The sequence below is a fragment of the Narcine bancroftii genome, chromosome 6 (assembly GCF_036971445.1).
Source record: "Narcine bancroftii isolate sNarBan1 chromosome 6, sNarBan1.hap1, whole genome shotgun sequence".
NCBI classification, from domain to species: domain Eukaryota; kingdom Metazoa; phylum Chordata; class Chondrichthyes; order Torpediniformes; family Narcinidae; genus Narcine; species Narcine bancroftii.
The window spans coordinates 128,427,443-128,441,706 of NC_091474.1; the positions used below are offsets into that span (position 1 = coordinate 128,427,443).

The 14,264-nt window shown below is 49.0% G+C and overlaps 1 protein-coding gene across 12 annotated transcripts in view; it reads left to right on the forward strand.

The window, feature by feature from the left end:
• Positions 1 to 14,264, forward strand: part of znf451 (zinc finger protein 451) — a 99,515-nt gene that overhangs the window by 57,713 nt on the left and 27,538 nt on the right. For all 12 annotated transcript variants that reach the window (XM_069886070.1, XM_069886076.1, XM_069886067.1 and 9 more), the window contains 4 exons: positions 6,863 to 6,974; positions 9,477 to 9,624; positions 10,715 to 10,841; positions 13,449 to 13,608. In XM_069886070.1, coding sequence (XP_069742171.1) covers positions 6,863 to 6,974; positions 9,477 to 9,624; positions 10,715 to 10,841; positions 13,449 to 13,608 — 547 coding nt within the window. The remainder of the gene's footprint in view (positions 1 to 6,862; positions 6,975 to 9,476; positions 9,625 to 10,714; positions 10,842 to 13,448; positions 13,609 to 14,264) is intronic.

Sequence of the window (14,264 nt, forward strand, 5' to 3'; positions counted from 1 at the left end):
TGGACACCAGCCTGGACACCAGCCTGGACACCAGCCTGGACACCAGCCTGGACACCAGCCTGGACACCAGCCTGGACACCAGCCTGGACACCAGCCTGGACACCAGCCTGGACACCAGCCTGGACACCAGCCTGGACACCAGCCTGGACACCAGCCTGGACACCAGCCTGGACACCAGCCTGGACACCAGCCTGGACACCAGCCTGGACACCAGCCTGGACACCAGCCTGGACACCAGCCTGGACACCAGCCTGGACACCAGCCTGGACACCAGCCTGGACACCAGCCTGGACACCAGCCTGGACACCAGCCTGGACACCAGCCTGGACACCAGCCTGGACACCAGCCTGGACACCAGCCTGGACACCAGCCTGGACACCAGCCTGGACACCAGCCTGGACACCAGCCTGGACACCAGCCTGGACACCAGCCTGGACACCAGCCTGGACACCAGCCTGGACACCAGCCTGGACACCAGCCTGGACACCAGCCTGGACACCAGCCTGGACACCAGCCTGGACACCAGCCTGGACACCAGCCTGGACACCAGCCTGGACACCAGCCTGGACACCAGCCTGGACACCAGCCTGGACACCAGCCTGGACACCAGCCTGGACACCAGCCTGGACACCAGCCTGGACACCAGCCTGGACACCAGCCTGGACACCAGCCTGGACACCAGCCTGGACACCAGCCTGGACACCAGCCTGGACACCAGCCTGGACACCAGCCTGGACACCAGCCTGGACACCAGCCTGGACACCAGCCTGGACACCAGCCTGGACACCAGCCTGGACACCAGCCTGGACACCAGCCTGGACACCAGCCTGGACACCAGCCTGGACACCAGCCTGGACACCAGCCTGGACACCAGCCTGGACACCAGCCTGGACACCAGCCTGGACACCAGCCTGGACACCAGCCTGGACACCAGCCTGGACACCAGCCTGGACACCAGCCTGGACACCAGCCTGGACACCAGCCTGGACACCAGCCTGGACACCAGCCTGGACACCAGCCTGGACACCAGCCTGGACACCAGCCTGGACACCAGCCTGGACACCAGCCTGGACACCAGCCTGGACACCAGCCTGGACACCAGCCTGGACACCAGCCTGGACACCAGCCTGGACACCAGCCTGGACACCAGCCTGGACACCAGCCTGGACACCAGCCTGGACACCAGCCTGGACACCAGCCTGGACACCAGCCTGGACACCAGCCTGGACACCAGCCTGGACACCAGCCTGGACACCAGCCTGGACACCAGCCTGGACACCAGCCTGGACACCAGCCTGGACACCAGCCTGGACACCAGCCTGGACACCAGCCTGGACACCAGCCTGGACACCAGCCTGGACACCAGCCTGGACACCAGCCTGGACACCAGCCTGGACACCAGCCTGGACACCAGCCTGGACACCAGCCTGGACACCAGCCTGGACACCAGCCTGGACACCAGCCTGGACACCAGCCTGGACACCAGCCTGGACACCAGCCTGGACACCAGCCTGGACACCAGCCTGGACACCAGCCTGGACACCAGCCTGGACACCAGCCTGGACACCAGCCTGGACACCAGCCTGGACACCAGCCTGGACACCAGCCTGGACACCAGCCTGGACACCAGCCTGGACACCAGCCTGGACACCAGCCTGGACACCAGCCTGGACACCAGCCTGGACACCAGCCTGGACACCAGCCTGGACACCAGCCTGGACACCAGCCTGGACACCAGCCTGGACACCAGCCTGGACACCAGCCTGGACACCAGCCTGGACACCAGCCTGGACACCAGCCTGGACACCAGCCTGGACACCAGCCTGGACACCAGCCTGGACACCAGCCTGGACACCAGCCTGGACACCAGCCTGGACACCAGCCTGGACACCAGCCTGGACACCAGCCTGGACACCAGCCTGGACACCAGCCTGGACACCAGCCTGGACACCAGCCTGGACACCAGCCTGGACACCAGCCTGGACACCAGCCTGGACACCAGCCTGGACACCAGCCTGGACACCAGCCTGGACACCAGCCTGGACACCAGCCTGGACACCAGCCTGGACACCAGCCTGGACACCAGCCTGGACACCAGCCTGGACACCAGCCTGGACACCAGCCTGGACACCAGCCTGGACACCAGCCTGGACACCAGCCTGGACACCAGCCTGGACACCAGCCTGGACACCAGCCTGGACACCAGCCTGGACACCAGCCTGGACACCAGCCTGGACACCAGCCTGGACACCAGCCTGGACACCAGCCTGGACACCAGCCTGGACACCAGCCTGGACACCAGCCTGGACACCAGCCTGGACACCAGCCTGGACACCAGCCTGGACACCAGCCTGGACACCAGCCTGGACACCAGCCTGGACACCAGCCTGGACACCAGCCTGGACACCAGCCTGGACACCAGCCTGGACACCAGCCTGGACACCAGCCTGGACACCAGCCTGGACACCAGCCTGGACACCAGCCTGGACACCAGCCTGGACACCAGCCTGGACACCAGCCTGGACACCAGCCTGGACACCAGCCTGGACACCAGCCTGGACACCAGCCTGGACACCAGCCTGGACACCAGCCTGGACACCAGCCTGGACACCAGCCTGGACACCAGCCTGGACACCAGCCTGGACACCAGCCTGGACACCAGCCTGGACACCAGCCTGGACACCAGCCTGGACACCAGCCTGGACACCAGCCTGGACACCAGCCTGGACACCAGCCTGGACACCAGCCTGGACACCAGCCTGGACACCAGCCTGGACACCAGCCTGGACACCAGCCTGGACACCAGCCTGGACACCAGCCTGGACACCAGCCTGGACACCAGCCTGGACACCAGCCTGGACACCAGCCTGGACACCAGCCTGGACACCAGCCTGGACACCAGCCTGGACACCAGCCTGGACACCAGCCTGGACACCAGCCTGGACACCAGCCTGGACACCAGCCTGGACACCAGCCTGGACACCAGCCTGGACACCAGCCTGGACACCAGCCTGGACACCAGCCTGGACACCAGCCTGGACACCAGCCTGGACACCAGCCTGGACACCAGCCTGGACACCAGCCTGGACACCAGCCTGGACACCAGCCTGGACACCAGCCTGGACACCAGCCTGGACACCAGCCTGGACACCAGCCTGGACACCAGCCTGGACACCAGCCTGGACACCAGCCTGGACACCAGCCTGGACACCAGCCTGGACACCAGCCTGGACACCAGCCTGGACACCAGCCTGGACACCAGCCTGGACACCAGCCTGGACACCAGCCTGGACACCAGCCTGGACACCAGCCTGGACACCAGCCTGGACACCAGCCTGGACACCAGCCTGGACACCAGCCTGGACACCAGTGTTACAATCAAATGTAATTTTATTGAACATACTGAGGAAGATGTCAAATTGGGTTAGGGTTATTGCTTACCAGATCCCTCGGACTATCCAGGCACCAGTGTGCCGCTCGGATGCTGCAGCTCAATGCCCTGGGGGACAGGTCCCTGATGGAGCTGATGGACGAGATGCTCGCGCTCATGGGTGATCACACCAACTGCCCACTCTTTGAGTGCATTTTCCTCAACCATATGCCCGGGGACATCCGGCTGCTGTTGGTCCAGGAGATATTCACTGACCTGAAGGTCGCCCAGAAGGCCCAAGGGCTATGGCTCGCACTATTCCTGGAGGGCTCAGGGTTCCAGCAGGTCACGAGGCACGGGAACGACCATGCCAAGCCTGCCCCTCGCACTGCAGTAGAGCATCCGGTCCCTGAAGGGACCCCCAAGAGCATAACCAAGACCACAGCATCCGCTCCAGACCTCTGCTTCTACCACTAGCTCTGGGGAGCCAAGGCTCGGAAGTGTCGTCAGCCCTGCTTGTTCCAGGGAAACGATCAGGCCGGCCACTGTTAATGGCTGCGGAGGCTGGCCAAGGACACAGCCTCCTCTACCTGCGGAACTCAGTCAGCGGCCGGCGGTTCCTCGTTGACACCGAAGCCCAGACCAGTGTCATCCTGGCCATGGCCATTGAGTCCAGGAACCCTGCGGAGATTATCAACGGCTCAACGAGGCAACAGTTCCTGACTGTTACCCCATTCCTCACATCCAAGACTTTACGGGCAACCTGCATGGTGTGAGGGTTTTCTCCAAGGTTGATCTGGTTCGAGGATATCACCAGATCACAATGCACCCTGAGGACATACCCAAGACGGCCATCAACATCGCCTTTGGCTTGTTCAAATTCCTGTGCATGCCGTTTGGACTCAAGAACGCCGCTCAGATCTTCCAGCACCTCATGGACTCTGTGGGCAGGGACTTGGATTTCGTCTTTTATTTATTTGGATGACATCCTCGTCGCCAGCAAGGATCAGGTGCAACACAAGGCCCACCTTGTGCCCTTTTCTCCTGGCTGGCCAACTTTGGCCTTACCATCAACCCGGCCAAGTGCCAGTTCGGGAAAGAGTCCATGCAGTTCCTGGGCCCTACCATCACGGCTGAAGGAGCCACACCCACTGCTGCGAAGGTCGCCACTATCAGGGAGATCCCTCGCCCAGACAGCCTCAAGGGGCTGGTCAACTTTTGCAACCGCTTCATCTTGGGAGCTACACGCATCATGCAGCTGCTATTCGCTCTCATAGCAGCCAAGTACAAAACGCTCGCTTGGAACCCAGAAGCCTGCACCGCAATCGAGGCCACCATGCTCGCCCACCCGCACACCGACCTGCATATGGCACTCTTTGTCGATGCCTCTTTCACAGCTGTCGGCGCTGTCTTGGAGCAGCAGGTGAATGGACATTGGAAGCCGCTGGCATTCTTCAGCCGCATGCTCCGCCCGCTGGAATGCAAGTATGGTGCCTTCGACCGCGAGTTACTGGGCATGTACCTGGCGGTGCGACATTTCCGCTATTTTTTTGGAGGGGAGGGCTTTTACCATCTTCACCGACCACAAACCCCTCACCCAGGCGCTCACGATGGCAAAGGATCCCTGGTTGGCCCGCCAGCAGCGTCACCTCTCCTTCGTGTCGGAATTTACCACCGTCATTCGGCACAAGGCGGGGAAGGACAAGGTGGTTGCCAATGCACTCTCGCGACCAGCCATCTGCGTGCTGACGCCTGGCCTTGACTTCGACCAGCTCACCTGGGACCAGAAGTCTGATGAGGAGACGAGGGCCTTCAAGACCACCATCACGGGCCTGCGGTTCCGAGACCTCCCGACTCCGAGCGGCGAGGGCACCATCCTGTGGTCTGTACCTGTGCTATACTTTTAAAATTTAAATTTATTTATGAGACTAACAAGTAAGGGGGGTTTAATTACAGATCATATGACAGAACATGATCAAATCAGAAATAGAAAGTATCTTGTGTAATGGAATTTTGTGTGTATTTGAATAAATTTTTTAATTCATTATTGATTTTGAGTTATGATTTAATTGTTTAATTATTATAATTATAGAATTTGATGTCCTGAATGAAATAAATTAATGTAATTATGGTTCTGCTTCTAATTTTCAATTCCTATGTGACATGTATATGATTTGATTTGTTATTAATAAAGCTTGTGTTTATTAAAAAAATGTTTTTGTGAAACTCAGTAAAATTATTTCAAAAAGAAAAATTTATATTGTGCGTCTATGCCAGGGCATCAATTTGATACATCTGTGCTCCACTCATGACCAATGTGTATACCTTTGATATTTAAACTAAAATTGCACATCAGATGCCAGAAGAGACTTCAAGATTTCTTATTTTTGTACTTAACACTGCTTTATCATGACCGCAAAAGTTAGGATACATTTTCTATCCTAGCCAGAACATTGGGCTTGATTAAGACTCTAGTTAGTAAAAGCGTGATATTTCAGTAACAGGTGAACTGATATGGGTAGATGTAGGAAGATCAGAAATGGAACAGATACAGAGCTGGAAACTTGAGTCACCAAGAACTCCCAACCCAAAACATTGACTGTATTTCTCTCTGTGGATACTGCCTGACCTGCTAATGTCAGTAGACAATGAAGTGGGCCAGAGATGTGATCGCCTGATTAAAAGTGTCATTAGTATTTATGTGCAACCTGATATAGTTTGAATGGTAGCATTTTGATGAAGAATAGGATCAATTCTTGGAAGAATTGCTTAATTGTTAGTGAAAAGAGAAACCAATGAACTACTGGACACTAGAGAGGTCAGGAATTAGAGATGAGGTGGAAAGCTGTATTAAAGGATTCAGAAGGCATAAAGCACTTTCAGGTGGCCAATTGCCCCGCACGTAAAGCCCCATGTTTAGGCAATATACGGCTGTTTTGGGGCCACCTGGATGTGCAGGAGGCGCTCTTGAGGCGAACTACGTAACCCTCCTCTGAGAGGGATAATCAGCTCAGCTCAGTGGCTCCCCCAGCCACCTGAATGCAGCTGGCTGAAAGCGGATGTTAAAGGGTCAGGCTGCTGATCACAACTGACACTGGGCAGGAGCTGGAGTGTGCTCAGAACTGCATCTTGTGCAGCTGTGTCCTTCAGGTGGCCAGCGTTGCGCTTTAAACACTGCACCTGAACGGCAATTTAAAGGGCCGCTTCTGCTTCTTCAGGCATATTTTTAACATAAAATGCACCTGAAAAAGGTCCAATAAAGCACCCCCCCCCAAACAAAAATGGTACATTTTGTTAATATTGTTTGTGTTGAGGATCTTAAATTGGATTGAATGTATTTATAAACCAATTTTGTTTAATTTTTTGCTACTTTGTATACAAATTCTTTCATAATATTATTCTGGTGTATACAATTGTATACAAGAACTTGTGCAGAAAACAAGAGAATTGAAGTGATAGCCACTCACTTTTTATATAATTTCATTTATGCAGAAAATGGTAGATTCACAACATGCTCATGGCATTCAAGAGTTGGAATTCCTGAGGGGGCATACTGCAAATGAAGAAGCAAGAAGGTGCATTGACAGTTGGCTGCAAGTACCAGGTATGGTTTGTTGTGTTTCACTTCTATGTGACAATTTTAACTGGTCACAATGTGTGTGGCTGAGAGTCAGATCCACCTAGCCAGATTTATTTGGTAGTTGGTTGGATTAATTTACAGACTTGGAGCTTGCAAGTATGTGATGGGAGGATTTTCTTTGCTCTTTACCAATTTGACATCGAGTTGGGTTGCTTTTAGAAAGGTCATGAGGTGAAAAACCATGAAACCTGAGGGAGGGGGTGGTGGAAATGCAGGGCAGGAAAGTGAATCTTTCAGTTGTATGGTTTAAAATCTTTCCCAAACTATTTAGAAAAATACAGGCCAAGTACCCCGTATCTGAAGTTCTGAATACCGAAAAGATCCAAAATCAGAACTTTTTTCAGCACCAACAATATTTCACAAATTAAAAAAAAAAATCACGGCCTGACTTGCCCACATGGGGCTCTAGTGCTCTGTTGGCACCGGTTTAGTAACAACAGAGCTCAGAACCAGCCAGAAAGACAGATGTTGAACAGCTGGACATTGGCTGGAATCTTGACCTATCAGTGAGCAAATGGAGGAAGTCAGTGGGTCAAGCAGCACATGGGGAGAAATTAGATGTAAGGGTTGGCCCTTAAACCAAATGGTATGAATGCTGCTTGTCTGTGTTTCAGGTAACTCCCTCCCCTCTCTCTCCTGTTGACTTTTCTCTCTAACTCTCCTTCTCCCTGTATCCCCATCTCTCCCACCTGTCCTGCACCCTCTCAACTCATGGCCCTTGCCACCTTGCGTATAGGCAATATCATCCATCCCCTTTTTACTTGGTACAGCCTCCTGCCCCGTCTATTTTTGCCCACCTACATTGCCTGACCCGTGGAGTTCCTCCAGCTGCTCATTGATGTCAGCTCGAGGAATGAACTGAGTTCTCCATGTTAGAAGCTGACACCCCCCAGATCCTGCTCCCCTCTTGGGTGCACACACATTCCTGTGCACTGTGGATTCCAGGAATACATCATAATGGGAGCATGTGGCATCTCTCCAATCTCTCTGCTGTGGAAACAGGGAACCAGATCTGCCTTCAACCCAACCAAAGCCAACACTTATTTGTACTTCATTTACAAACTGCTTGCTGCTATCTCCCAGCCGCAAGCAGTCAGAAGAATCCTTTGTCCCAGGCCTCATCAAGGAAAATGGTTTCCCAGGCAGGTGCGGGGACCTCAGGCTCCTGGGCAAGAGTGGGGACCGTAGTTGGGGTCTGGTGGTGGGGAGGTGTTGGGACTGCTGATACAGATATTTTGCTGTGCTACTGTGCTGCTTAGTTCCATTGTTCTGGAAAAAAACACAATAACTGAAAAATGTCTGGTCCCAAGTGTTTCAGATACGGTATACTGTAATGTACATCTTTGACTAAGTCTTGTCATGTATATTGGTAAGGAAGCTTCCTCCTTTTGGCTTTGATTGTACTGTGTGGTGTGTTGTGTTCTGCAATATGAGGCCTCTATTGCAATGGGCCCATTCATCTCCTGCACTTTCTGACCTCCCTTTTGGACGATCTTGTGGGTTAACGGAGTGTTCACCAAATCTTGGACCCCAGATTTGACTGTTTCTTTTGCAAACTCATAAACCAAACCGATCCCTTCCCCAGATTGGAACAGTGAACTATCATACAGTAAGGGACATGAATTGAGAAAGAGTTTGAGGTAAAACTGTTTAAATGTGATGTAATCATGAGCTAATTATTCTAAAGTGCAAGATTTCTGAATAGGTTAAGGTATTTACTTGCAGAAGTAAATTTGTTCAGACTTCTGAAAGCTGTCTCAATAAAAGTATCTACTGTATTACTTTATTGGCAGCAGTCTTTGAAGCTTGTGCCATAATGTGGGTAGATCCTTACTATTGTAAAAAACATCAGGCAAACTCTGGATGTGGATGGGTTTTGTGAGGATTGGAGCTGACTGCATGCAAATTGAATTGTGTATCAAAATAAAGTGGGGAAACTTGATTCTGCATGCCATCCATTAAGTACAATAGCTAAATCAAGGATTTAAAAAAAAGTGCAGGGGTTAGTGTTACAATAAAATAAAAGTGCAAGGCATCTTTTACTCTTGAAATCAATTCAATCATCTCAAAGCATCAAGAAAGAAACTTCTTGAATCTGGAGTTGTGTGTTTTCTTGCATATCTTCTATTCAAGGGGAGGTGAAGGGAGAAAAGTGACCAGGGTGGGATGGATCCTGAGGCAGTGGGGGGGGGAGATGATTGATGGAAGGGAGATGTGTGTGATGGCCTGAGATGAATCCTGACTACAATCCTTTGATCAACACAGTTTCTGCATTAAGTGAAAATTTCTATTTAAATGCAGAAATTGTACACTATAAGCTTGAAACAGGATCAACGCAAACTTTGCACCAAACTGAAATTTTAATCTCTGATTAGGTCTATAGTTTTTCTGTTTTTAAACTTTCTGAACTTATGGTTTTTCATTTCCTTTCCTCTTGCATTAAATCTCAATGTTTCTGTTAAACAGGACCAAAGCCAGGTGTTGTCAGTTTTGGCCGTGGACCAGTTAAAAGACGTGTGAATGCATCAGTAAAGTCTGATCCCATTGCCTGCCCAATAATGAACTGCAATAGGAAGTTTGATAATAGACATTTACTTTTAGGACACTTGAAAAGGTACACACTTTTAATTTCTTGGAAATGAAAGTAATATTGGTTATAGACGTATTTAAAAATCTAAATAATGTAGCATAGTGGTAACCAACTGGATTCAAAGAGAATAAATTCCTTTGCATTGATAAACATACCAACTGGTAATGCGTCTCTGGTTGGATTATTGAAATTGACTATTTTGCTGAGATTGTTATGTACAGCCTGTTTTTCTGTATTCCTCAGTTATTGCACTTGATTTGAAATTTGCATTTTGGTAAGAATGCACTTGAGCAGTTGCAAAGCAGTTCAACTGAATTGATTACTAGTGATAAATTGATCAAAATTCAGGGCAAGCTGAAGTTTTTATTTCCTTTATGCAAAGGTTAAAGAATTGAGTTAAGTTGGGGTAAGAAGGAAATACACAACAAAAAGAATAGAGCACTGGGCATGGGGTTGGGTTGCTAAATTTATTTCTCTAGTATCAGAATGAATTTGGTCATTTTTAACCTTAACATTCTGGGATAGTTTATGATGGAAAGAACTTCCTACAAGCCAACTGCAAATATGTAACTCTTGCCAAAAGTTTTTAATGCTGTGTCAATTGACAATTTAAAGACCAGTTTAATTTTGTGCGCTAGGATTTTGAGGGTTGCAGAATTGAGGAGATTTGAGATGCAGATAAGGCACAATCTAATTGATTGATGGGCTGACTCACTCACTGCTCTGTTGCTCTTCCTCTCAGGGAATATTTGATTATGGGGAATACACATTTAATTTTTCACTCTTTAGAGGAAGTTCAGCTAATGTGCTGGGTAGGGTTGGAGTCGGTTCAGCTGGGATGAAGCCCATTGTGTCATTAGCTATTGTGGGGAAAAATATTTGTCTAAAATAATGTTAAAGTTGTGCATGGGCTGATGTCACTTCTGAGATAGACTGAAGCGAAAAATTTAAATGCATCTCTGCAATGATAGGACACTGAGAGAACTGTAGTTTTTATACATTATTCTTGTAATCTTATTGAGCATCCTTCAATCATTGCTCCTCATCTGTCTAGAAATCTAGTTTGCTCTACAATGGTAATCTGTTTTTCTTTTTTTTTAAAATAAAACTGAAGGTTTGATCATTCCCCTTGTGATCCAGCTATTACACTTCATGGATCTCCATCCACTTCGTACATTTGTATTGCGTGCTGTGAACAATTTGTAAATCTACAGAAATATGAAGATCATTTGGCTCTGAAGGTACAAAAAATGTCTTGTGAAAAAATCCTCATTTACTTAATAATGTGTAATTATTCTACCCTTCATTTTAACCACTGTTTAATTGCACAAGTATACTGGTTCATTAAAATTTTTGGGATTCTCCCAAGCAACTGTTCAATATTTTAAAATTGAAACTTGCATGCACTGTTCCTGCACCCTTTAACCTAAAGTAACATTTTGTTAACGTGTTTTTGTGCTTCCATAAACTGAAACTTTGAAAGTAAAAATGCTTATCTCGGAGGTCTGTCAACACTGATACCCACAAACAAAGGGATCCTAATATTTAACTCTACTGAGTTCTAACACCAACCCAAAATTAAGAAGCCCACTTCAAGATTCAATTTATCATCATTGTAATAAAACAGTGTCATATTGCATGAAATAGCTTTTGCCTGCTGTAAGGCAGACAGATTTGACATCAGCAGAAATTGCCTGAAGCGCTTCTTACAGTCTAGAGAAAGAGAAGCAAATGAGAGTCTCTCTCTCCCCCCCTCCCCCTCCCCCCCCCCCCCCACCAGTGTTACCAAGTGTGTGTGTAGATTTGCCTCCAGTACTTCTGCAGCCACACAGACCATACAAAGCCATTGGCAACCCGAGCTCCAGATCCAAACCTCTGACATGATCAGGAACCCTTCGGCACTCCCTCGCATCCTGGTTCTGATACCTGGTACCCCCTTCTTCAGCCAGTTTCGAGCCAGTCCTCCAGCAGTTTGCAGCCCAGCGTGAGTTCCCTGACAGCAGTCTCCAGCAGCCTCTGTGGGGTCCTCACCTCAATTCACCAGCAGCCTGCCGAATGTGTAGGTATTTCAGCCTCAGAGACCCCTCACTGGTCTGCCACCCTGGTTACTGTACTGTGGGACATCTCTCCTTCTTCTTCTCAGATAGTGGAGGGGGTGGGGGGGGGGTGATCTCCCTGTTTTCTGGTGCCCTGTGCCAGTCCTCTGGTTCCCTGGAGTCTGCAACCCCTTGAGGCTGCTGCCAATCAGACACTGCCATCTTGGGTGCAGTCCCTACAGTTGTGAGATTTTAAATAAAACTACCATCTGCTCCTTTAAGAGGGCCATTCAAAGCCTGCTCTCCATGAGTGCACCAGCAGCAGTGCTGCTGTTACGGCAGTTTCTATAGGAAGGGGTCAGGCTCGAACCATTGGTCATACATCTGTACCTCGTATGGATGCTGAGAGACCTGATGAGTTCCTCCAACTTTTTTGTGTTTTTGCCATCCTCCACTGTAGACTTTCACTACATCACTGGTACACCCAAGTTGTAGAATGTACTGCTTGCAAAAATGTGCTGTAACGACTTCCTCACAGAATTCCCACCAACATTTCCCATATCTGTGACCTCTACCATCTAAAGCACAAGAGCAGCAGTAACATGGGGGTACCATCTGTCTGCTCCCTTCCAAATTGCACTCTCTCAAAATGCAAACATATTGCCAGTCCTTTGCTATGGCTTGGCTCAAATCTTGGAAATCCTGCCCCAGCAGTGATGTGTGCAACTGTGCAAGACAGCAACTCGCTACCACATTCTCAAGGGCCTTCAAGGATGTCTTGAATATTAACTTTGTCAGCAGTATCCAGATCCTATGCATGAATACAAAAAGTAATCGAGTTTACATAATCACTATTCAGATTGTTTGTATTGGATTTACCCCAAGTGCACACCCAGATGCCTTTGGAATTAATTGAGGTAAAGAGCTTGTGGCCTCTTTGTCTACAGTAAAATCCTACTATAAGTTAAGTTAAATATATATTTTGCTTTCATTTGGAGACTCCACGCTTGCTTGTTCACTTGTAGTCAGAGAGGTAGGAGCATGTAGCAGGCTCTTTCAGCCTGAGTCATGCCAACCACCAAGCACTTATTTTACAGCAACTCTGCTCAATCATGATTTAATCAGCCCTTGTCCTATCCACACTCCTGCTCCCCAAATTCTCCCACTCATCTATGCACTAGGGGCCAATTAAACGATTAACTTCAGCATCCATGGGATGTGGAAGAGAAAACCCAGTAGGATGTAGAATGTGCAAGCTGCACACCAGCAGCACCTGAGGCCTGGAGTGAACTTGGATTGTTGGAGCGGTTAGGCAGCAGCTGGATTGAGCGAGGCACTGTGTTGCGTGTGTCTACATTTAACACTTTCCCAGGGCACCTTCAGTTGATGCTTTCAAGTTGGGTGGGTGGTTTTCCATTTGCAAATGGGTTGATGGCTTTTGACTGAAGACAGTTGGCAAAAGAAATAAGAAAAAAGTAACTTCTGTGAGTAGTGTGAAAAGGCAGAGCAAGTGATGACTTGTGAAAGTGAATTGGATGAAAACTTAATTGGGTAAAATAAAATCAGCAAGGAGCAGAAGAAGATGGGCTGAGCTCAAGGCCTGTCCAGGTCCAGTGGAATAATTGTAATCTGGGTGATTTGATTCCATGACACATGAAAATAAAAGCAAACAGTGAGCTGTTGGATGAACTTTGGGGTCAGGCAGAATCACTTCTCGTTGTTCGCTCAAGGTTACAGCATTTGCAGTTTTTGTTTCTCATGTGAAAATAAAAGTTCATTTTAGTAAAAGGGGTTGTCCATTTTATTTTGCAGGTCAGTTCTGAGAAATCTGAAGGCCATCGGCCTGACCTGGAGCCACAGATCTGTCAGTGCTTTGGTTGCCCAAGCTGCTATTTATTATTTAACTTGAGGGATGAATGCTTGCAGCACATGATCAAGTCCAGCCACTTTCAGCAAAGGTACAAACTGAGTGGTAAGTTTCGCTGTGGAGTAGAATGACACATTTTGAATACGGATGGTTGTACTGGTAAGTCGAAATCTGAAATACTGCACGAAACAGGTGGTCCTCTTTGCAAGAGCAGCACGTTTGTTGGTCAAATAAAGGTTGTACATTAAAATTGTATACTAAATCACATGCAATTGGCTGGTGAAACAGTATTTTGATTAATCCTTGAGCTTGTGGAAATTTTGTCCCTATTGGTGCCATCAAAATGCCTTTGTCCTCCTACTTCCCTTCTCATCAAATTCTCCCTTCACACACTTGGGTATAATCAGAACACCTATATTTTTCTAGTTTCTCCAGCACGCCTCTTATCAATGAAACAACTGTAAATCATTAACTTGTTCATTTATTCAAGTTGTTTATTTCACTTAATGGAATTGATTTGGTGCATATTTTTTTAAAAAAAAGCTGTACTCTGTTAGATTTAAAGAGGTGCTTCAGTCAAACTGAAGTAATTGGGCAGAAAAGGGAAAAGCTCGAGTAGTCATATTTTGCATTGAGGAGGATAGTTGTAGATATTAGAAGCCAATCATCTCAGCCACAAGACATCACTGCAAATGTTTCTCGGGGCATAATCCTCTGCCTAACCATCTACAACTGCTTTTTTCACTAACCTTCCCACATAG